The 24,019-nt window shown below is 47.2% G+C and overlaps 1 protein-coding gene across 8 annotated transcripts; it reads left to right on the top strand.

The window, feature by feature from the left end:
• The first annotated feature begins 4,796 nt into the window (after positions 1–4,796).
• On the top strand, positions 4,797–23,590 carry TSKU (tsukushi, small leucine rich proteoglycan). Of its 8 annotated transcripts, none has more exons than XM_014259773.2 (3): positions 4,797–5,004; positions 7,488–7,572; positions 20,148–23,590. In XM_014259773.2, exon 3 carries the CDS (start codon positions 20,155–20,157, stop codon positions 21,211–21,213), a length of 1,059 nt encoding a protein of 352 aa, XP_014115248.2. In that variant the 5' UTR covers positions 4,797–5,004; positions 7,488–7,572; positions 20,148–20,154; the 3' UTR covers positions 21,214–23,590. The 8 variants fall into 8 exon arrangements, with proteins under 8 accessions (XP_014115248.2, XP_014115246.2, XP_087908212.1 ...); XM_014259771.2 differs by lacking the exon at positions 4,797–5,004 and adding an exon at positions 5,676–5,778; XM_088052086.1 differs by lacking the exon at positions 4,797–5,004 and adding an exon at positions 5,985–6,249.
• Positions 23,591–24,019: the final 429 nt, after the last annotated feature.

The following is a 24,019-nucleotide window of genomic DNA, read 5'->3' as shown; positions in this document are numbered from 1 at the left end:
AATTCCAGTGAGCAGCTTGCTGGGAAACAACCACCCACTTCCAGGAGCAACTAATACAAGCAGATGGACAAAAGCCCACACTTCTCTTGGGTGGGCTATTTAGTCTCCACAATACCTGAAAAGAAGATGCTCAGCCCCAGAGTGGGAATAAAGCTATCATAAGTGCCCAAGCCTCCTCCACTGTCCATGGAGAGAGAAATCTAGTACAAGGGCATGTAGTGACAGGACAAGAGGGAATGGTTTTAAACTGAAAGAAGGTAGGTATAGAATAGATACTAGGACTAAATTCTTTACTATGGTGAGAAACTGGCACAGTTTGCCCAGAGAAGATGTGACTCTCCCATGCCTGAAAGTGTTCAAGGAGAGGGAGAGGGAGAGGGAGAGGGAGAGGGAGAGGGAGAGGGAGAGGGAGAGGGAGAGGGAGAGGGAGAGGGAGAGGGAGAAGGCTAACCTGTCTTTCTGATGCTAAATTTTAATCCAAATGCAAAAAAGGTCTCCTCAGCTCAAGGGATTTGAAATCCATAGACCCCACTAGCCAACACAGCGTCAAATCCACCAGACTATGGAGCAACTGGGGTGAGGGGACAGCAAGGGAGGGGTGATAAACAGTGAGGAAGAGGGTCTCTTCTGTACCTCTTGGTCAGGCTGAGTGTCCAGGCACTAAGGGGAGCAAAATTCATGAGGCTAGGCAGGAAGAATGAGTAAGAGGAACACTGACCCTTGCCAGCAGCAAGAAGCTCTTCCACCAAGAGGAGCTGGCTTCTTCCTCTTTTCCCAAATATGTGTATTTTTCCTACTGGCTCTCAATCAATACAGGTATAATCAACATGGTGAGCGAAGAGGTGACAATTTTCCATGCCAGTCCATTGGTCAATACAGACCAAGAAAGTTGACTGCAGTTAGTTACTAATGAGGGGGCTCACATCCACAGGACATGGTCCAGTGGCTAAGGGGGAGGAAAAACCTTGGTTTTTTGACCAAGGCTGTATACATTAAAGTGCAATGTGTATCCAAGTTTGCCACACTCCTCTGAATGAAATAAAAAACACAGCTGCAAGTGGTTGTTTGTTTAAGTCTTACTTGTTACAGGAGTTCAAAAAATCTTTGCTTCTAATTACTACAGGACTCCCACAAGGATGGGAAACATTCCAAGAGCAGACAGGTAGACCTGCTTGTTTCATATTTTCCCACTGGTGATGTTGTTAGCTGCTGCTGTCGTCAGTGTTTCATTTAAACTTCTTGCAGTAACTGAACTCTTTCACAAGTAATCCTGATGGCTGCTGCTGTGGATTCTTCCTTCTGAGAAATCACATCAATGGCAATCGAGCTTGGACAGCTTCCTAAGCCATTTCTTCCATCTCCACTACAAAGGAGAGAGTTCATGAGCAGTTCCTTGCACAGCAGCAAGGGAAAGCTTCCTCCTCTGAAGGAGTACTCTCATGTGAGGGACAAGATCAGAGTTGGGGATTGACAGCCACTGATCTGGCTTTGTGGCTTTCCCCAGTGGTTTGGTGCATGAAAAACCTCCTTTCCTCCGATTGCATATTCAGAGGAAGGGAAATGAGTTCTCAGGGTGGGACTCTGAGATCATGGGGCAAAACTCCAACTCTAGCTCTTCTTACTAATCTAGTTTATGTCATCCTTATTCTTACTTTAACTTCTTTTCCCTGACATGTCTGCTAGGATTCATTCAGGAGAAAGTCAGAGAGACTCAGACATCTTTCCTTTAGCTTAAGAATTCTCTGGATTTTAACAAGTCTAACCAGCCATGATGTTATCAAACATTGAGAAACACAGAACTGAGTGGTGTTTTCTGGGAACAGAAGATCTGAGGAAAGCTCAGCATGGTCCTGGAAGAACATAACTGGGAGAAGATGTCCTATGGTTCCCAGACCTGCTAGGGTCTCTGCACCAGCAGTACAGGAGGGCTATTTGGAGAGAGAAAAATGAAGTTCCATTTCTATCTTTCACCTTTCCCTGGTATCCCAGGCAGTGAACTGTTTGAGACAGATGGGGAAATTTATCCAAACAGCATAGCTGTTTTTTTATGGGAAGGTTCAGTCCATGGGATTACACAGTTCTGGGGAAACCTTGTTTTGTCTTTATAAAAATATACTCTCATGTGGCAAAGAAACAGAAATAGTGATAGTGGGAAACATGACCTTAAGACTCAACGTCTTCTAAAAATGGTGTTAATTAACTCTTTCATCTGCTGGAGGGTTCTGGAGGGCCACAAAGATGCTCAGAGGGTTGGAGCACCTCTGCTGTGGAGACAGGCTGAGGGAGCTGAGTTTGCTCAACCTGGAAAAGAGAAGACTCCAAGGAGACCTTAGAGCACTTTCCAGTGTCTAAAGGGGCTACAAGAGAGTTGGAGAGGGACATTTGACAAGGACTTGTAGCAATAAGTCAAGGGGAAGGGTGGCTTCAAATTGTCTGACAGGGGAGGTTTAGATTAGAATTTAGGAAGAAATTGTTCTGATGCTGGTGAGACACTGGTACAGTTGTTTAAAGTAGCCAAGAATCTGATGGATGCATAACTAATTTTGTGGTAGCACCACAGCAGGTCTAATCCCTATCCCCAGATCACCCAGAACTGCCCCTTGTCATGACTTTGGTCAACTACATCAAACTGGGCAACTTTTATATATATATATATATATATATGTGCGTGTGTGTATATATATATATATGTATGTATGTATGTATGTGTGGGTGTATGTGTATAAATATATATGTATGTGTGTGTCTGTATATATATATATAAAATATAAATAAATACATATGTATATGTATATGTATATGTATATGTATATGCATATGCATATGCATATGTATATGTATATGTATAGATATAGATATAGATATAGATATAGATATAGATATAGATGTGTACATATGTGTAATATATCTACATTTATATCATATATAGATATTATATATTAGCTGGATCTGAGCCAAAGGATTTAATTCCCTATTTCTTCACCTTTGAACTGGCCTTTTTCTTTACTGATGTCAGCTTTGACATGGCAAAGGCCTAGAATAAGGCGTAGAAAAAATGAACAAAATGGAAAATTAAACAAAAGTTTCCAGCTTAATAAATTCCCTACTCAGAGCTACAAAAACTGAACAGTGTAAAGACCCTACTGAATGGATCCTTACAAGAGATCCTTACAAGTTCATGTCTGGAGATATCACCGTGACGTTTACATGGAAAATCACAACCCAGACTAGGGGGTTTTCCCATGGTTTTCCCCAAAAAGCATTTGGCTCAGCCGAGTCCTGAGCACACATTTCCTCTCTCTGGCTCCCTGGGGCTGCTCCTTGGCAGAGCTCTTGAAGTCTGATGGTGATTCCCGAAAAGCAGCTCCTGAGACAGGGGCAGAGTGAGCACATATCCTGGATAAGCCATACTCGGAAATGCGGAGGGTGGAGAGGAACAACGATGACATCTTCCTGATGCCACCAGTACCTCCTGCCTCGAGCCTCAGCCCCTCTGGCCAGAGCTGTGTTTGCTGGGCAGGGAGGTCACCCAGCAAATCTTCATGCAGTGATGTTCCTGGAGAAAGCAGCTGAGCAGAACCAAAACAAACTAAACCCTTTTCACCAGTTTTTCATCACAAAGAGATGCTAAATACAGATCTCAGCACCAGGCTTGCTTGGAGGTTGTGGTCTGAGCAAATCCTGATCATCAGTATGGGGCAAGTGGGGTATTTCAGTGCTACTAAAAGCAAACAACAGGAAGCCTGATCATACTTCCTTAACCTAAACTTTTTTATCTTAAGATACATATCTTAAGACCTGCACAGGCAAGTAATGTACCAAGGGGTACAAGATGCTGAATATGAGAAGCTATAGCAAGCCACAGGATATGTCCTCTGTGATTCATAGACCCTTGAAGTCCCTTTTGCCTCTTCCAGTGTCATGGCACCATGACATGAGGCACGTGACACCCTGAGACAAGCTCAGTTGGTTTGAGCCTGTTATTAAAAACACCAAGGTTGTGCATTCAATCCTTGTATGAGCAATTCACCTTAGAGCTGGACTTGATGATCCTTGTGAGTTCCTTCCAACTCAGAATATTCTGTGAATCTGTGACTTCTGATCCCCTTTCCAGTACCACCATCATGACTAAAGCCACCGCTGGGCTGCTACAGCTAATAGCCAAGAAATTCTGACTCAAGGCTGCTCATTCACAGCCCGAGGCACTGCCTATTCTCCAGTGATGGCGTTCAGACTCTCTGTGCCCCACACTGTGGATTAATATCTGGTTTCATTTGTTTTGTTTTGTTTTTCCTTTATTCTACTTCGAGGGTTACACCACACAACTTGTAGGCCCCGGTCTCCTGCCTGCTGGCATTGCTCAAGCGTTGGTGCTGCCTGGTCCTACCTGCACCCTGGGGTGCTGGAGCTGGCCTTGGCACTAAATGCCTGGAAAACTGAATGAAGGCAGTGCTCAGGAATATAACTCACGTCTGCAAATACAGCCCTGCAGAGGTCAGGGCTGGAAACAAGGTTGTGCTGAAAGGGCAACTCCAGTGTGATCCCCAAGAAAGCAAAGGAACGACAAGGAATTTTAGCTAGGGGGGATGCAAAGCAGCAGGGAGGGGGACTGTGTGTGTGTGCAAAGCCGGCTCGACACCTCCCCCCGCCTTTTCCCTTGTTAAGGGGGGTCTGCCAGCTCAGGAGTGGCACAGTCTAGCGCAAGTCCTGCCTCCTCCCTCCTTCCTCCTCCTCCTTCTCCTCCTCCTCCCAGATGTTCCCTTGTGTGCAGCCATCTGTTGAGCTCCCTCCTCCTGCGGGGAAGGGGGCAGCCAGCTTGCCCGGCCAGCTGCACGCCTCGGACGGGAAGGAGGAGGGAGAAGGAGGAGAGAAGAAGGGGACAGCCGTCCCCAAGCCCTGCTGCTGCCGGCTCCCGGCGGCGCCCGCTCCCGCCGTGGGAACCGGCGCTGCGCGGCCGCCCCGCCGTGGGAACCGGCCCGGTGCTGGGGACCGACCGCGGTCCCGGTGAGTCCCTCCCTCTGCCCTCACCCCCTCCCTGACCCCCGCATCCCCTCCCTGACCCCCATCCCTTCCTCGCGCCCTCCATCCCCTCCTTGGCCCCTGCATGCCCTCTCTGCACCTCCCTCCAAACTTCCTCGGGAGTGCAGAAGCGTGGGGCTCATTTCTGGGGAGGGGGGAAGCTGTACCGCGATGGGCCGAGCCCTCCCTGCCGCCTCCCCGGGGATGCGCAGGGCCAGCCCCGGGTGTGCCTGCTGCGGAGCCCTCCCCAGCCCCAGAGCGCGGAAACTTTTTTTTGTGTGATGACATTTTCCTCGCCAGGGGCTTCAGCGGCCGGGGGTGCAGGGTAGGGGGAAGGACAGAGGTCTGGGGTGGAGGTAAACTACTTTTTTTCCCCATCTCTGGTTTTTCCAGAGGGGGGACTTTGAGATGAGGGGAGTGCGTACGAGCCCCCAGCCCGGCTCCCCTCCCGGAATGAAGCGTCTCCACCTGGAGAAGAGAAGGGATCTTCTCTTCTCCTTCCCCCAGTGGAATGGTGGTTTGTAGAGGTCTCGGGATTGCCACGGCTGCAGAGTAATCCGAGCAGCAGCTGGAGGCTCCGCACCGCCTCCCGTGCCCGGCTTCGGGGCTTTGATTTCACACAGGGCTCCCTGTCTCCCCTCCTCTCCCTCCTCCTCCTCCTCCTCTCCGGGCCCTCCCCTCAACTCTCCGAAGCGAAGAGAAGCTTTTTGGTGGGTTTCTGGTGCTGGGAGGCTCGCAGGGTTTTGCAGCTTACTCAAGGTAAGCAGAGAAAAGAGAAAGAAAGGAAAGCTTAGAGGGGTCGACTGGATGGGGTTAAGAAGCTGAAAGGTGCGGGGGGGGGGGGGGCGTCCTTTCCCCCCCGGTTTGCATTGATAAAGGCATGGCAAAGGCGTTCCTGCCTGGGAAGTTCCCATCTGTAAGTGGATTAAGCTGAGGGGAAGGTGTGTTTGGGAAGGGGGGAGAGGAAGACGAGCAAGATTTATTCATTCTCTCATTGAAAAAAAAGAAAAGAAAAAAAAAAAAAGAAGAATGAAAGAAGCTGCTGGGTGTGACTTCTGAAGCAGGAGGTCAAAGCCCGGGGTTCCCCTGATATTGCACACACCCTGTAAACTTTTAAGCAGCTCCCAGGAAACTTGTTATTAATGCTGCAGTCATTAAAAGGCGCAGCCCACGGCAGATTTATTAGCTCAGTAAACCACAACACGTGCCAAGCTCTCTGGAAACAAAAGGGTCTGTCAACTTCACTCCTCCTGCTTGGGATTTGGGAGGGCTGGGAGGGGCGCGGTGGGGATGGAGCCGGTGGCTTTTGTCGCGGGGAAGTGGCATCGCCTCCGCTAGCCAGCACGGCTCGTGAATGCAGTTCCGTGGCAGCGGAGGCACTGGAGCACGGCTGTAAGGAGCGCACAGCGAACCCTGCTGAGCTCACGGCGCTCGCCGCGGCAGCGGGACGAGCAGCCCCCTGTCTCCCGAATGGAAAGCTTTCCCCGTGTGCCTGCCATGATAAATCAGCTGCCGTTCTCCTGAATAACAGCATTCACTGAAGTTACAGTAGGAAACTTGTCTGGGTGGACACTGTGCCATTGCTCTGCGGAGAGCGGCCGGTGCCGATCGCTGGCGTTGCGCTGAAATATCGCATTGATTGCCGCTCCGGAGCTCGGCTGGCAGCGCCGGGCTATTGCAGCCGGGAGGAGCAGGGCGAACACCGGGGGAAGAGGCGCCGGGGAAAAAGGCAGGGTTGGACCGTCTCGCCGATCTCTCCGGGAATAAGAAGCACGCTGGATGTGTTAGATGCTGGAAGCACCGGAGGAAGCCGGCACGTCCCTGGGAGGATTTGCAGGCTAAACTTGGCCGGGGGCTCGCTGTCGGCAGCCAGGCGCTCGCAGGCAAAGCGGGTCAGTGTGTGCCATCGCCCTGGCGCGGGGCACGGCTCTCGTCCCATCGTGACCCGAGGAGTCAGTCCCAGCCCCTGGCCTGGAGAGGACGTGGGAGGTGCCTGCTCCCGCGGGGGTTATAAATGGGCCGAGGAGGAGCTGCCGCTTGGCTCCTCCGGTGGCGGTGGGTGAGCGCTGGTTGACACCGGGGCAGGCAGGAGGCTGGGTGGCAGCGCTCAGACGGATTTTCCCTTGCGGCATCCTGGGGCAGGGCAGACGCTGCTGGTTTGTGAATGAATTTGAGCAGCTGCTGTCAGAGGCAGTGGGGAGCAATAACAAAATGCCTGGAGGGAACGAGGACGTGACAGACATCCCAGGGGACATTAATTTCCGATGACAAGCTGGACTGGCAGGAAAGGCTGCAGGGTTGGAGTGAGGGTCTCCTGCACCCCTATTCTTTACAACTAAGAATTTGCAACTAAGTGCAAGGAATAAACCAGCATTGAATGGATGAGAAGAAATTGGGAGAAAAGGGAAAAAAAAACATGCAGAAGTTTTTAGGGATTTTTGTGGATTTTTATATTTTTTTTTTAACAGAGGGAAAAGCATCCTGTGCTCCCCCAGCCACACAGTGAGAAGCAGTGTGTGTCACCCCTGTGCAAGACCGAGCTGGGAATAAAAGGTGAGCCACCGTCTTCCGGAGGTTTAGAGTTTTCCCTCCATCCCTAACTGCTTTTCTTTTATCCTCTTTCAGTCTCTCCTCCTTCCTCCTCCTCCTCCTCCTTCTCCTTTTCTGTTAGCTGGTTGGTGGGGAGAAGCAGAGTCTGGAGGGTGGGATGAGACAAGGCATCCTTGTCCGGCAGCCCTCCTGACCCCTGCACCCCCAGGCTCTGCACGGTAGCCACGGCGCTGGCTGCCTTGGCAGGCTATCAAAAGAAACTTCTGAACACGGAGATGTTGAGGGCTGGGAAGAGATAAAGGCTGGCTTAAGCAAGCTGTTTCTTGTCTTAAAACTTGGCACCTGGACTTATCGAGGCAAATGTATGAATGGCTCAGCCATTCATTACAAGGAAATCTTGGGATTTTAATTTTTATTTCAATTTTTATATTTTTTTTATATATTTTTTAAATTTCCTGGGAGTTTCTATTGTACTCATGGTGTGCAGCAGGGGGGAAGGAAATATGTGCTCTGGGAATCTCCCCAGCCTTCCCGTCTGTTTGCAGACACTGCAAGAGATTAAACCATCCTGGCTGCCTTAGCATGGGACATTCCTGAGTTGCATTAACCAGGCTGGAAATCTCCTGTCAGAGCAGCAGCAAACTGGAAAAAAGCACTTTATCTTCACCATAGCAGAGAGAGAGCCATGTGCTGTGGGTAATGTCTGAGTGCCAGCATCTGTGGGGTTCCTTTTCCTTCCCCTTTCTCCCTTCCTGATTCTTTTTTTTTTGCAGTCTGTCTGAAAAAAAGTCTCTTCTCCTTTCCCCTGAATCTTGCCAGCAGCTCAGACCCAGGGGTGGGGAGAGAAATTACAGAATGGTTTCAACACCCTGGCTGTGGGCCGGGCCACTTTCCACTAGACCAGCTTATTCAAAGCCCTGTCCAACCAGGCCCTGAGTACTTTCAGGGATGGGGACTACATTTTCAAGGAAGTTTGTTTTTTTTTTTTATTCAAATAAGATAATCCTCCTCAGGAAAAATTGAGATTCAAACTCCTATTGTGACTGATGGGTCAAACCGATGTGATTCCTCACATCTGAGGTGACACATGTGCATGGGGCTTGTGTCACCTGTCTCCAGGTGGGGCAGGACATGTCCCTGACTCCAAAAGTGCCCGTTTTCCTCCCATCCTTGAGAACGATATGTCTGTAGCAGTTGGCATGGTGAGGGCAAACTTCACAGAGTAGGATGGGGGAGATCCTTTCTCCAAAGCACTTTAATCTTACTGCAAAAGCTCAGTTTGTATCTGTCCAGGACCAAAACATTGCAACCTCCTGCAACCGATCTCCAGTTCAAAGAATTGTATGATCATAGGGTAACTGAACCTGTCCAGTCTCATCCATCCCCTTCCCTCTCCCCTGGCCTGGCTGCCTATTTTTCGGAGGTAAAAGCAGGGTTGCTGTCCCTAGAGTGTTCAGGAAGGCAGGAGCTCAACATGGTGCCCAAAGGGAGTGGTAACATTTGGCTGGACCTGTTATGACAGTGGCAGTGTTGGCTGAGGACTTCTGTGGGGTGAGAGCCACAGGCCTTGTGCTCCCTTCCCAGTTAAACTGGTGGGAATTAAACCTGGGGATGGTACCACCATCCCCACACAGGAGTGAACACTTCTCAGACCTCCTGCTAGTCATCCTTAAAGTGTTGGGAAGGAAACTGAGGCACTTAAATGGGGACTCATGGCACCGTCAGTGGTGAGACATTGGTCCTGCTGGGGAAATGGCTCTCCTAACCCACTTGAGATGATCTTTCTCCAAAATCCTCCACCAGCCAAGAGGGACTGGAGAATCCTGGGCCAAGGAGGGGACGAAAAGAGCTGAGGAGATACTGCACATCATGGGGGCAATGAAGCATCATCTGCAGTGGGAATCATGGTGGGCATTACACTCAGCCGGTAAACCCTTTATCAGCCCTACCTACACCCCTTCTCCTGCCCAAATCCCCCCTTCCCAAACCTTGTAGGAGACCCACTGGGTCTAGTAAATGTCTCATAAGCTTCACTGGGGTGGGGACAGCTCCTGAAGCCCCAGCTGATGCTCCACCAAACAGTTTCACAGTTTCATTCATTATTTGCAGCATCACGTTGCAAGAATTATTGGAGAGGGGGAGCAAAGAAAGGCCATGAGGAGAATGAGATGGGAGCCTCCAGCTGTGCTGTTTACAACAATAATGGCCAGGATTGTATTTATTATCTCCTCAGTGGAGGGTCTGCAGCTGCATGCTGAGAGCCACAGACAGCAAAGGGGCCCGGAGATTATTGTGCATGGAAAAAAAGACCAGCCACAAAAATAAATAAAAAGCCCACAGAGAATCCCTGGGCCAGCTGGAGCAGTGCCAAGGGGCACCCAGCTTAACCCCTCGTTTTGCCCTTCCTCACTGAAGTCAGCAGCCCTGCAGGGCTGTTAGGAGAAGGGAGATTGGCAGCTGCTGCCTTTCAGAGAGCTAAAGCTGCATAGGGTCCTCTTAAAATCCTTCTGCCAGGGCTGAAGGTGTTGCCCAGACAGGTTGAATTTCTTTTCCCTATGCTTTCTCATGATTTTTTCCAGTGCTGGCTGCACCATGACAAAGGCATGCTGTTGGAGGCAGTACTTGGACCTGATCTGAGCCACCTCTGTTGTAATGGATTTGATTCTCTTAGAGGTCTTTTCCAACCTTAATGATTCTATGATTCAAGGAGAAAGAGCTGTAAAGCCATTAGAAATACAGGATGATGAGGCTGTGATGAGTTGTTTGCTCTTGGTGTGTTGTGTCTCACCAGGGAGAGCAGAGGCATCAGGCTGGGATGTATCACCTTCTCCTTCCTCCTCTCTCTTGTTTCCTCCCCCCTGCCTAGCTCATCTTCTCTGGGGGAACCCACCCATGTCTACCCACGCAGCATGGTCTCTGCAGCTCTGGCAGGTCCTCTGGGGTGATTGGATGCAATCCAGATCAGGCATGTGGGGTACACATCCATAGGCATTGTGCCTTTCCCTCATTAACCACACAGCTGCTGGTGGGTCCTTGCAAACCTGCTCTTCCCTGGCATGGAACATGGTACATGCCATCCCAGGGATGCCATTCCCAGCTGGGCACAGTGACATGGCTGATCAGCCCTTCTAACAGCTAAAATCAGGTATCCATTGTGGGTAGGAGGTTTCCTCTCCCTGTGCTGCACCTCTTAACATTCCTTGCTGGCATATGGTGTTCATCCTGGAGTGCATTCCTCTGGAATTATATCATGTCTCTGGGAGGTGGAGTGTGGAGAAAAAGTATCATCGTAGCAGGAGCAAGCGCAGGAACTGTCTGGGGTTGGCTGTCAGGTGTGCGTCGCCAAGGGCTGAGGCTCCAGGAGAAGCTCGTTAGGATCATTTTCGCTTTCAATAACCGACTAGTTAGGGAAGAAGGAGGGTTTAATCCTCTCAAGGTTATTGCTGTGATTTGGATAAAGCCTGGGTACTTGCAGGCTCCCTTTGTGCCTCACAGTTGGTTTTTGGGCACTGGAGGTGATGGGGCAGGTAGCTTCACCAGGTCTTTCCACAGCAAAATGCACTAGGACTGGCACAAAACTGTGTAAACCTCTCCTTTGGCTATGAAGCACCGTTTTGAAGGGCTGGTCTGTTCCCGAGTTTGTGCCAAAATAATGGAGACCTCCCATTCTGGGGCATGTTGCTATGATAAAAATTCTGTTTGGGCCGAGTTTGAGATGGTTAAGAAAATATTTGTGTTCCTGGCAGAGATGAAGTCTCTCTTATACTCAGTGAGTGCCAGGGTAGTGAGGCCTTCTGCTCCTGGAAATGCTCACAGTTAAGCAGAGCAGGGAGGACGAGAAATAGGAGCTGTTAGGGATAAAAGAATTCGGGGTGGTCATGCTGGCAGTGATTCTAGAGCAGGAGAAAATCCTGAGCTCTTACATCCCTTGCAGGCACCTCTTTGAATCCATGCATCCCAGGCTGCTGGGAACCAGTTACAGCTGCCAACGCTCCCAGTTTGAGTGGTTCTGCAGCTGGAATAGCCAGGAGGCAATGCTGGGGCTGGGATACTCGCATCCTGTCTGCTCCCAGAAAACCCTGTGAATCCCTCCTGGTGCTGCACCACTCCAACACCTTCCTTCCCCTGCCCCCAGCCACTCAGGAGGCCTGGCAAACAATTTCCTTTTGGGAATGCCCCCTCTGGGCACAAGCACAGTTTGACTTGAGGCTGGAGAGCAAAATTGCTTTCAAAAGCCACGGGAGACTAATTCCTCCACCTGGAAATAAACTGCTATTAAGCTGACAGCTTTCTGGGCTAAGCAGAGAAGTGGGAATTTTCTGCAAATCCTGATGCCATGGTAATTTAATTCTTAATTTTCCTGTGCTGGATGTGGCACCAACGTTTTCCCGCTAGAGGAAAAATTCCCTGGAGTTGGGCTGCTCTTCCCTCACAAAATGTGTCTTTTCAAGGCACAAAGCTTTTAGTGCAGCAGAAATTGCATTTCAGCAGCGTATGTAAATGAGCTAGAAGTTACTGTATGGGCTGGCAGACCTGCCTGCACATGTTTTCCTTTTGTCAGATCCCAAAGTACACCACCCTGCACCTTGAGTTCCTCCTCCAGGGGGAATGAGGGATGCCTGAGGGTGAAGATTGCACAAGTGGAATAAACTACTAGCTGTTTTAACACTAGGATGATAAATTATCTGTGGCCTCGTGCAAAGCAGATGGGAATTGTGACATTAACAGTTGTAACGAAGTTTATTTTAATAGGTCTTTCAATTTCTTTATTAAATAAAAGATATTCTTTTTACATAAAAAAAAAAATAGAGCAGAGACTTTCAGCCAAGCAAGCATTGCAGTGTCTTTTCCCAAGAAACAAGTCATAGGACAAGAGGAAACAGCTTCAAGTTGCACTAGGGGATATTTATATTGCAAATTAGGAAGAATTTCTTCACTGAAAGGGTTGTCAAGCATTGGAAAAGGCTGCCCAGAGAAGTGTTAGACTCACCATCCCTGGAGATATTTAAAAGATGTGCAAATGTGGCACCTGGGGACATGGTTTAGTGGTGGGTTTGGAGTGCTGGGTTAACAGCTAGATTCAATGATATTCAAGGTCTTTCCCAACTTAAATGATTCTATATTTGAAAACAGATCCATAGTGTGGAGTTGTGGGGTTTGAAGGTGTTCCCTCTAGATCACACATCTTCTCTGTAGCCCGTGTGGTGGGTTGAGGGGCTGCTTGACTTTGCCTTTGGGGTTATGAAATGCTTTTAGATGCTTGTGATGCTTAATTTAGCTTTGTCTTTGCTAATCTTATCTATCCCATCCCCTGTAACATATACAAAAATCTTCCCTAAAGGATGGAGAACATGGTTGGATGCTAGAAAGTCATTGCAGTCTTGGCTCAGCAATTTCTGTCCAGAGAGGAGGAAAGCAAATGGAAATAACCAAGATAGAAAAATGTGGAATGGCATCTTGGTTTTTTGTTCTTTGTCCCTTCTGGCTGTCCACAACCTTTATTACATGGGATTTGGTGAGATTCAAATCTTGCAAAGACAGACTTGATGCAGAGCAGTGAGGTTCTTGTCCAGATCAGGAAGTAGCGTCTTGTCTCTGTTTATGCAATTTTTCCACTCCTCACTGGTTTCCACTTCAACATCAAACTGTTGATTTTAACTCTTTGAATGTGACCATCCAGCCAATTCCTTATCCACTGAGCCATCCAACCATCAAATCCATGTTTCTCCGTAGAGATTAAGATGTGGCGTGGATCAGTGTCAAATGCTCTGCGCAAGTCCAGGTAGGTAATGCCAGTCGCTCTTCCCTCATCCACCAGCACTGTAACTGTGTCATAGACAGCTGTGAAATTTGTCCAGCAGGATGTGCCCTTAGTGAAGTCATGTTGGCTATCATCAACCACCTCCTTATTTTCTGTGTGCTTTAGCAAAGTTTCCATGAGGATCTGCTCCATGATCTTTCCAGGCAAAATAATTAAAGCATAAAGGAATTCATAGCGAAATCTTTTATTATTATTTTTCTTCTTGCATTCCTTGCATCTCATTCTGATTTTTCCCAGGGAGCAGGAACATGGAGCAAAAAGTGTTCAGGCACCTGCAGGATGTCTTTTCACTCCTGCTCAAGCCTTTGGTGTCTCTTTACATTAAACCATAAGGGCTAAAGTCGCCCAGTGGGTGAGTTTCCCCTCATCCTAACACTTGCAGGCACCAGTGAGGGAAATAGGGCTGAAAATCCCTGTCTTTATATCCTATTGGAAAATTTGGGATAGCTCTGCTGTTCTAAGCAGCTTTCCAAGTCCCACAGATAAAACCATCAGTGTGAAGTGAAAGGTGATAACTTATCCCCTAAAAGTGACTTGTGCAATGTCTCTGGATGGAGGCCTCCATGAAATCAAGTGCAATTTGGAAGAGCCAAGGGACTGAATCTCATCCTGCTGAGAGTGTTACACCTAGAGTAACTCCACTGAACTCTCTCAAGCCCATCTAACAAATGCAGGATCAAACATAAAAACCAGATACTTCTTGGATTCCCATTAGCTCTCCTCTCTCTAAACCCCAGAAGTCTCAAACACTGAGTATAAAACCAGGACTGTTTGCAAAGTGCTGCCCAAACCAGCAAATAACAAAATGCAACAAGTGGGTCAGAAAACACTGTTCCAATTTACAGCAGCATTTTTTGTGAGTGTATATTTAATAATATTTATTCATAAAGTATTAAATATTATTTAATAATATTTATTGAGAGTTCTTTGCAGCATTTGTGTGGCGAACCCTTCTGCGGGAAGAGCCAGTCTGAAGCAGGCGAAGCAAAAGCCTGAATGACCTTTACTTTCAATAGATTCACACGAAAAAAAACAACAACAAAAAAAGTGTAACCTTGTCAGCAGCAGTCTCTTTATTATGGGAGGGGTGTGTGTCTGCAGCAAGGATTTAATGGTCTCTGGCTGTAGGCTGGTTTGAGCTAGTTTTGCTGCCTGCTCAAATTGGCATCTGGGATCTGGAGACTCGACCGCGATTGCATCTGCGGCGTCATTTGGGCTCAGCCGGGAGAGTCCACACTGGAAAAGTGTAGCTGCTGCTAGTGCTGCGCTTTAGTCGGTAATTATTCTAATTTTACAGAATAATTAATGGGTGGAGAAGGGGGGGAAAGGTCTCTTATGCAATTTTGTTGTCGAGAAGCAACTCTGGAGCGTTCTGGTCCTCTGGATCTGCTGTCCCAGCTGCCACTTAGCCTCCAAGATATTTAAAAAGAGAAAGAGCCAGAGCCAACTTTTTTTTTTTTTTTTTCCTTCAGTCTGGAGGATTTATGGCCTCTATCATAACCTATGCACTTGTTTCACTCTCCAGTAACATTCTTTTTCCCCTGACCCCAATTAGTGCTGGCAGCCAAGTGGGCCTGGTGAGCTTCACTATAAAGACTTGGTTTTCTTTACTTGGCTGATAAAAGAGACCAAAGACAATCCCAAAATTTTCCTCCTGAAATATTGCTGCTAATCCAACTCTTCTGTCCTTCTGTCCTAGAACAACAACTGTATTTGGGACAGGTGGACTTCAGCTCTTCCTTTTTGCCTTTTTTCTTTGAAATTTTCCCTACTTGCTGCTGATCCAGAATTAATATTGACAAGAAACATGGAAAATACCAGGATCTGTCCACACTGCCGTAAATCATATCTGATCTGGTCTAACTGTGGGCTACTGTGGAAAAGACAGATTCTCTTTTCCCCACTCCTGTGTGGGAGGTGGTAACCCTGTGGATGGTCACCTGAATTTGTCGGAATACTGACCCAGGAAAGGGGAAAGAGGAAGATCAGAGGGGTTTTTGTTGGATCAGTGAGCCAAACTGGTTTATCCAAGTGCACCTGGTTATTGGGAGAGACTAGGGTTTGGAAGATGCAGCCAAGAGTGGGGTGGGAAGCAGTAACCAGGGAGACTGGGCATCCTACTCTGTCGTGGACAAGGGAGAGAGGGATATCTCCAGGGATGTGCATGGCCTTAGATTGGTTTCATCCCCTTCTGGAGCAATTTCTTTCTCTTCATCCCACTGTAGAGACAACCTGGTGTTTTGGGTTTTTCTTCACACTTCTTACCCATGTACCTCAAGCTTCATTGGGTGAATTTGGGCCTTTAGCCCCAACCCCAGCTGCATTTCAGACAGTACTTTGTTTGTGTTGAAGGAGGCTGAGGGAATGAAGAATGGGGCAGCTGTTTCCTGACTCCATCAAACAGCAAACTTTAAAACACCTCCCCTTGTATTAGTCCTTTAATTAGTAATTGATTTTTTTGCCATGGGGAATTCCAGCTTGGTGGTTGCCAGGGCAACTGGAGGTAGCCTAGGTAGCATCCTCTTAATATCTCCATTCCCAGGGGGACCAGGCAATGGGCTTTCATCCAGGGAGGGATGTGTCAGCTGATCTCCCTAATGAGAAAAGTCTTTAAGGGAGAGGAGAAGAAATCAAGTGCAGTGAGAAGCATGAATTTGCAACAGCACTATAACAAAGCTTTCCTCTCTCCCACCTCACTCCTTGACCATCATCTGAGGCCTGCCATTCCTCTGTACTCTGCTTTTAATGTTTGGCTGGGAAATCTCAGTGTGAGTTTTCTGTGTGAGTCCTGCCACACAGCATTGCAAAGGATGAGCATGGTGGGGAGAAGGCATAAGGGCAACTGCAGGCTAAAGGAGAGATGTGGGATCAGAGGAGATCTGGTATCCTGTAGGAGCTTGGTCTGACACTGGCTCCATTTACCACCACAGGCTCTCCTTAGGTTTGTCCTGCAGAAAGGATGAGCAAGATATCAAGACCAGAGCCCTGCAGTCACTGCAGGCACCCGAAACATGGGGGGAGATGTTGCACCCCCAGCAGCTCCTATTGCAATCGGTGGGTTTAAAAAGACCCCTAGAGCTGCCAGATGGCCAAAACTTATCACTGGGATCTCTCCATACCTCAATAGCCCAATAGCTCAAATGAAGAGGACATGGCTAAACCAGCCCCAGGGTGGGCTGCATTCTCCCAGTGGCTTTCCCCTCACTATCTTAGGTGATGGTGCTGGTAGTTTCTTGTTCATGGTGTTTCCCTAGGTGAAACTCCTCAGTGCTGCAAGAGGATAACTCCTCTTCCTTTTACAAGGGGATACCTTGGCTTTCTGCCTCTATCAACAAAGCAGCTGGTGGGCAGCAATCCAAAGGCATTTTGGTGCAGTTTCCAATACACACTGTACACAGGACTGTAAATGCCTGCAGTGTGTTTCTTTCCCCATTTCAAAGAGAGCTATTAATTGTTCCACACAATGATAAAACATGCCTGTACCTGACTAAGCTCTTTGCCAATTATCTGGCAATGCAGGAGTTTCTTTCTTGGACTGGAAGATGACCAGTAACTTTATTTCTCCTATCTTTTATCAGAGCTATTAACCAAGTGGCATGTTAGCTTATGATGCTCCATGCTGCTCCATAAGGGAGTTTCTGACTGGTACTAATGGATTATAGCCCATCTGCAAAGCAATTGCAGAGCCAGTAAGGGAGAATCTGTGGCAGTGCTGTGAGGAGGGAAGAGGCAATAGATGCTGTGCAAATACTTCAGCTGAGCTTTGTGTACTGCATTTCAGCTGTGTAATGTTTTGTCTTTACTGCTGGCTGAAGTGATGGATGTTGCAGTGAGAGTCACTGTATCTGCCCACTTCTGGCAATCATTTTTGAGGCTGATCAGAAGGGGAATTCCCATGTCAAAAGGGTTTGAGCAGCTGCATATCAAAGCCTAGCACAGTTTTTCAATCTTCTCTCAATTCACAGAATCATAGAATAGCTTGGGTTGGAATAGACCCTTTAAAGGCCACCCAGTCCAAGTCCCTGCAATAATCAGGAACATCTTCAACTGGTCCAGATTGCTCAGGGCCCCATCCACCCTGGACTTGAATGTTTCCAGGAGTGGGCCATCTACCACTTCTCTGGGCAACCTGTGCTAATGTTTTACAACCTTCATCACAGAAGACTTCTTCCTTAGATATAGTCTGAATCACCCCTGGTTTAGTTTAAAACCATTATCCCTTGTCATATCGCTACAGGCCCTATCAGAAGTCTGTTCCCAGTTAAATTAGGGCTTTGGATTTTGTCCTCTTACTTTTGTTCAGATGCCCCAGATGGAGCAAATTAAGGTTTTAGCAGTGCTCAGAAAGTAAAATTTCACACTGGTGTGTCTTTGGACTTCCTGGTGTATGATCCAGCTCCCACCAGAGCTAAAACAATTCTATGAGGAAATGAGCTGCGCTTTTGAAGGAGAAGCTGGGAGGTCCTTTCCATATAGAGATATCAAGTGGGAATAGCCACTGGGTAGGATATGGGAGGAGAAATACCAGTAGATTGGGCTGATACCAATGTAGGTACTTCCCTGTACATGAGATATTTAACATTTGAGGTTTTGCAGTTTTAGTTTACAAGGAGTTCCCCACTGCTGTAACTTCCCCTGGTAATAAAACATTTCAGTGCAATCCAAATGCAGCTTCATGATAAAATAAAAACAGTAGTATTTATTTTAGGAGGGACTGCAGAAGGCAGCAAGCTATATCTGTGTGCACAGAACCAGAAGGGATCAGCCTTGATGTCATTAGGAAAGGGATATCTGGAAAAGTGTCTGCAGAGAAGAGCCCTACCCCCTATGTCCCCTCTGCATACATATGTGTTTTCTCAAGAAACAGTAGAGATGGGCTGAGGCTAGGTCTTGTCTTACCAATTTTCTGTTGTCTCTATAGAATAATGGACCCCAGAGGATTACAAGCTGGCCATTAGCAAAGGTTTAGTTGCAGGCAACCTGGCCAGAGTCTCAGTCTCTGCTCTCTATTTGCAGGAGATCTGGGAGACACTGCTGTACAACTCACATCAGTGAGCTGTACAATACAGGACAGTATTTTTGCAACCTTTTTCCCCACTTTGCACTTTTTTTTCTGCATTGACAAGTAGTCCCCAGTCAGTCTCCTGGGAATGAGAGCAGGGTCAAGAAGACCATGCTGAAAAGGGAAAGAAATTAATGACAAGGGATGGGTGAGGGGAGAGAGAGGAAGTGTGAATTTCTAGGAAATGGTCTTGGGAAGGTGTAAGAGCTGTGAGGAAGGAATCTCAGCCAGATCAAAGGGTGTGTGGGAAAGATGATACTGCAAGGAAGTTAATGAAGTGCTTTAAACAGTGATGAGAAAGGTAAGAGACCAGGGAGACTGAGGTGGGGATGGAAACATTCATGTAAATTTTACATTTTTCTTGTTAAATGAGCAGTTGGCACATGAGTGTCTGCTTATGGCCAGAAGCATAGCCAAGGACCAGTGCTGATGGATCTGCTTGTCTTGTTTGGTGAGATTTTTTTGTTTCCAGCCTTCTGGAGACCTTGTTTGTAAGGCACGAGGAGTGCAATGCATGACTGCAATAGGAACCAGTGAGGACAGTCCTTGCTGCCTCTGCTGAGCTGCAGGATTCTGACATGCTCCTATGTACCCTCTCCAGAGACTCAGAGCTAAAGATTCTTTTGGCTGTCTCTTGAAATCATGCAGCTGTTGTTGCCCACTGTTGTGTGGGTGATTTGTTAGGATGTCATCTGAAGAGGTTCAGCAAATCTGGAGGGTGCAGATCAGCTCCCTGCCTCTCTTGTGTGAGATGATGGAGAGACAGAAATGTCTTGGAGGGAGAAGGGTCAAAACCAAAGCAGTGGAGAGAAATCCTTGCTTACTGGCATTGTTAATCAGAGAGAATACTTAATGCAATTAGCAGAGGCTCCCCAAAGACTCTATATGAAGCAAATTGTCTCTCTCCACTGTACTGGTGGCTGGGCCCACTGCAGCAAAGGCTGGGTTAGGCTGAACAAGCCTTGTTTCCTCTGCTCTGGTAGGAGCTGCCACCAGGCCAAGGAGGGTTGTTTTTAGCCACCTGATACAAATCCAAACTTCTAAAATTTGCATCTGAAGTCCAAGAAAGGGAGGTGTGATGTCCTTTTGGGAAGTAAGGAGCTGGCCTTTTCAGCTGTTAATCCTGGATGTTGTTTCGAGGATGCTGTTGCCTGTATGAAATCTGAATGGAATTTTGGTTTCTTGTCTCCCAGTAAGGCCTTTAGACACCTAAGGCTCCCACAGCCTAAATTATTTCTCCGACCTGACAATGCAGGGCCCTGAAGCCAGTGCTCCCAAATCTCACAGGAAGGCCCTGACATGAAGGACGTCTGTGTGCTGAAGTTTGCCAGGTTGTGAAATGACTCAGTGTTTGAGCTGTCACTTAGCTTCTTCCATGGTCCACTTAAAATCATATATGTTTGATAGATCATGATTTAAAGCAGCCAACTGTTCTTACAGCTCATTTCCAATTTTGTCTTTATTTGGTTATGTGTGTAAAGACTACTGACCCAATTTTTTTCTACATTAAGTTGCCACTGGGATTCATAACATGAGAGAAAAAGTCTTTGGGATACCCGTGCTTTTCAAGGGTATGCTTAATCTCTCCCTTTGTAAAGAGAAAGGTCAAGACTGTATAAGTCAAACAGTTAGACATCCTTCATCAAGTAATTTCTACAGCAATTAAATCTGCTTTTCTATTGTCTTGTTTTCCAGGAGAACAATGCATTTCCTGGCCTGGTTCAATTTGCTGCTTCTCCTTCCTTGTTTTGGTACCACAAAAACCTGCTTCCCTGGCTGCCACTGCGAAGTGGAAACCTTTGGTCTCTTTGACAGCTTTAGCTTGACCAAGGTGGACTGCAGCGGAATAGGCTCACACATTGTTCCTGTCCCAATCCCTCTGGATACCTCCTACTTGGATCTATCATCAAACAAACTGGAAACAATAAATGAATCGATGCTTACTGGCCCTGGATACACCACCCTGGTGAGTCTCGACCTGAGCTACAACAAAATAGCCAAGATTTCCTCCACAACATTCTCCAGGCTTCGGTACCTGGAGTCCTTGGATCTGAGTCATAACTCTCTGGAAGTCCTTCCGGAGGACTGTTTCTCCAGTTCTCCTCTAAGTGACATAGATTTGAGCAATAACAAACTTTTGGATATAGCTATGGACATTTTTGCTTCAAAAGGTCAAGGCAAATCCCTGAATGTGGATCTATCCAATAATATGCTCAGCACAATTACAAGGCACCATGAAAAGAGCATTCCAAACATCCAGAACTTAAATCTTTCTGGAAACAGGCTAACATTTGTACCAAACCTCCAAGGCATTCCTCTCCGATATTTAAATCTCGATGGAAACCCTCTGGTTAAGATTGAGAAAGGAGACTTCATGGGGCTGAAAGACTTGATTCATTTATCCCTCAGTGGCCTGCATGGTTTTAGAGAGCTATCTCCTCATAGCTTCAAGGAACTCCAAGCTCTCCAGGTTCTGGATTTATCCAACAATCCCAACTTGAAGTCACTGACTGCTGAAGTTATCTTTGGTCTGAACTCCCTACAAGAGCTCAACCTGTCTGGGACAGGTATAACATCCTTGCCAAAGACTCTGCTGAAATACCTGCCTTCCATCAAAAGCATCACCTTAGGGAAGGACATTCAGTGTCTTAAGACCATCAAAGAAGGACAGTACCACCGACAAATTGGGCTGACCAAAAAGGAAGTTCTCAGTTGCTATGACAGCCATGGATCTGTAGCAGCAGCACCTTATGTTTCGTGATGAAAGCTGGGGAGAAGGAGGAGTAGGGCAGGGAGGGTGGGGGGCCATGGGACTTGTACAGGTGTCGGACTGAGATGGCTTGCAGTGTGCCTTTTGTAAAACTGTCAATAATTTATATATTTGTATTTGCCAATAGTTGACTGTTTGTGGATTTTATAAACTCTCAAATCTCAGCCTGCGTTATCTGCAGGCTCCAGATTTTACCCAGTGCATTGAGGTCCTCACTCATCCTGTTGGCTCAAGAGCAGTTTTCCACAAAAACTGGAATGCGTGTAGCCCTTCAAAGTATCAAAAAAAAAAAGATGCAGGGACAAGTCGCTCTGCAGGTCCCAGGGCAGAACAGTCTGTCTGGAGCAAACACTTCATGCCTCAGACAAGTTTGTAGGAGCAAAGCTACACCTCTGGAGAGCACACACCAAAATGTACCAACTCTGTAGCTGCTTGCTTACAAACCCATGCATCATCCTTCTTTTAATTATTACTCCCCAAAATGTGCCTTCTGGATGCTGCCTTCATTAGCAGCACCCTGTTTTTTTTCATGCACTTTCAGTCTTGAAGAAACATTTCCAGACAAACCTGAATACAGGGTGCAGCCAGTGTGCTGGGTTTTACATGTTATTTGCATAGCTGTGCAATGAACACTGAGTAAGTCGAGACATTTTCCCACCCATTTCTCCTTGTTTTCCCACCTTGATCCTTTTCATGTCTAATTAACTTAGGTCCGGCTTTGGCAGCCTCCCGTCTTCTCAACCTCGGTGAGCCATTGGTCAGAGATGGTGTGCAGCAGAGGGGTCTGCTAACAGCCACATCTCACCCAGGAACTAGCCTTCAATGAGAGAGGTTGCAAAGGGAAGAGGTCGTGTAGGCTAGCTCAAAAAAAAAAAAAAAAGGAAAATAATCCCTCTGCCCCTTCTGGGGAAGCTTGGAAGGAAACTCTGACAGGGATTTTCTTGATGACCTTATCAAACCAAGATGAAGTCCTAGAGGATATGAGTGTAGGTTGTTTCCAGGCTGACATTCCCCATCTGAATGCAACATCTGCAGCTCATCTGGGCATATGTGAGGCAACTTGCAGTGCCAAAACACTTCTGAGAACGTGCCAGGGGAAGAATTAACACTGATGCATGTGGCCCTGGAGCACTTTGCTTATCAGAGAAAAAGATCTTTGGGGTTTTTGTTCCAGAGTTGTGGCTTTTCTTTATCTCACACAGCTCTTTGGTTGCCAAGTGAACCTGATAAACAGAAATCTCAGGAAAAGCCTGGTCCTCCAAGTTTTACTCATTTATTTCCCTCCATTGCTGAAATGCTGGCAAAAGAAAACCCCTCTGGACCCTCTTTTTCTCCAGTCTAAGAGGAAGTGGGAGAAGGCAGCACAGCATGACTCAATGCCATGTGTGAAGCCTTCAACTTGCTTGTAGGAGCAATGGAGGTGACTGCTGAGGTCTGGTCCACATCTGGCATGCTCTGTCTGGGGGGATGGGATGTTGTGGATGGGGGGTCCTGCCCAAGCTGATCTGCAGTTTGGTCTCTAAACCCAGCCCTGCATCAGGGCCACTTTTAATGTTTGAGTTAGGGAGATCCATGTAAAGGTGATGCAGATATAAACTCATCTCACAGCTGTCTTTGAGAGTGTTGGAAGAAGCTCAGGTTTTGTCCTCATACCCCTAAAAGTCTTGGAAAGTGGAAACCCTGTTGCCCAAACCCACAGACTCCATAAAAGTCAAGAGTCAACACCTAACTTTGGATACTGAAATTTGGTACTCCCACATTACCATCTATCTCCATTTCAATAATTTGTTTGGGTAGCTTAGGGTGGGATTTTTAACCCTTCCATCAGTTTTGGGGATTTTCCCCCCTATACTGAGCCGTTGCAATGTTTGACCAGCCTTCACAATCATAGAAAACATGTTGATTTTCTTAAAAAGGCAATGGGGCTGCCTATGGGCAGAGATCTGGAGGGTAACAGAAACAAACTGCAGTGCAAGATGGGGCAGTTTGTGAGGAAAGATATGTGGGTTTTACTGGATCTTGCCTTTTTAAGAGAATTATTTTCTGCTGGCAGAAAATGTATTTTTTTAAATGAAAGCTGTTTACTTTTTTAAGCCTGTACATAGATGAAACATTACGGTTATCACCTCCTGTCAAAGTTACTGTCTTTGCAGCACTGTGGTAAATTTAAAACCCAATGTGACAATCCAATTGAAGACTGCAAGATTTCCTCGTGTAATCTCACGCTAGCTGCTAGCTAAACTAGTCTTAGCAAAAGCTGGCAAATACTGTCGCTGTGTTTGTCTGTTTTTTTAAAGAACCTCTGCAGCATTGTAAGGCTTTGTGATTACTCACAATATAATAAAGTAATTTGGAGGAGAATAAACCCAGCTCCCCCAGATTTATTGCTTTAGTGCTGGGCGGGTGGCAGCTGTCGCTGGGTCTGAAATGCAACACAGCTTCTCTCCTTGCTCTGCTGATCCCCACCGCCCTCATGGGTGTTGCATCTCCAGACTGGGGGCAGGATTTGTCCCATGGTGCTTGGCTTACTGTGCTCTTCAGTGATGGAAAGGCTTGACAGCTTCTCTGGTTGACTTGAAGGCAATTAGGAACACATAACTGTGAAGCAGCAGAAAGTATGTGGTGCAAATTCCCTGCTCCAGGACCTGCTCCAAAGCTTGTGGAGCAAGTGGAGATCATGGATTTGAGCAATCTGGGACATGGTCTGCTAGTGCTGCAAGACTGGATTTGCAGCAGGTGGGGTGATGTGGGGAGACACCACAAGACCATGGAAGTGTTCAAGAACACATTAGATGTG

The sequence above is a fragment of the Pseudopodoces humilis genome, chromosome 2, assembly GCF_049639895.1.
Source record: "Pseudopodoces humilis isolate 2021_Gansu_Grassland_sample_001 chromosome 2, ASM4963989v1, whole genome shotgun sequence".
Classification (NCBI taxonomy): Eukaryota; Metazoa; Chordata; class Aves; order Passeriformes; family Paridae; genus Pseudopodoces; species Pseudopodoces humilis.
Note: the sequence above shows the minus strand (reverse complement) of the source record. Positions and strands in the feature narration are given on the sequence as shown.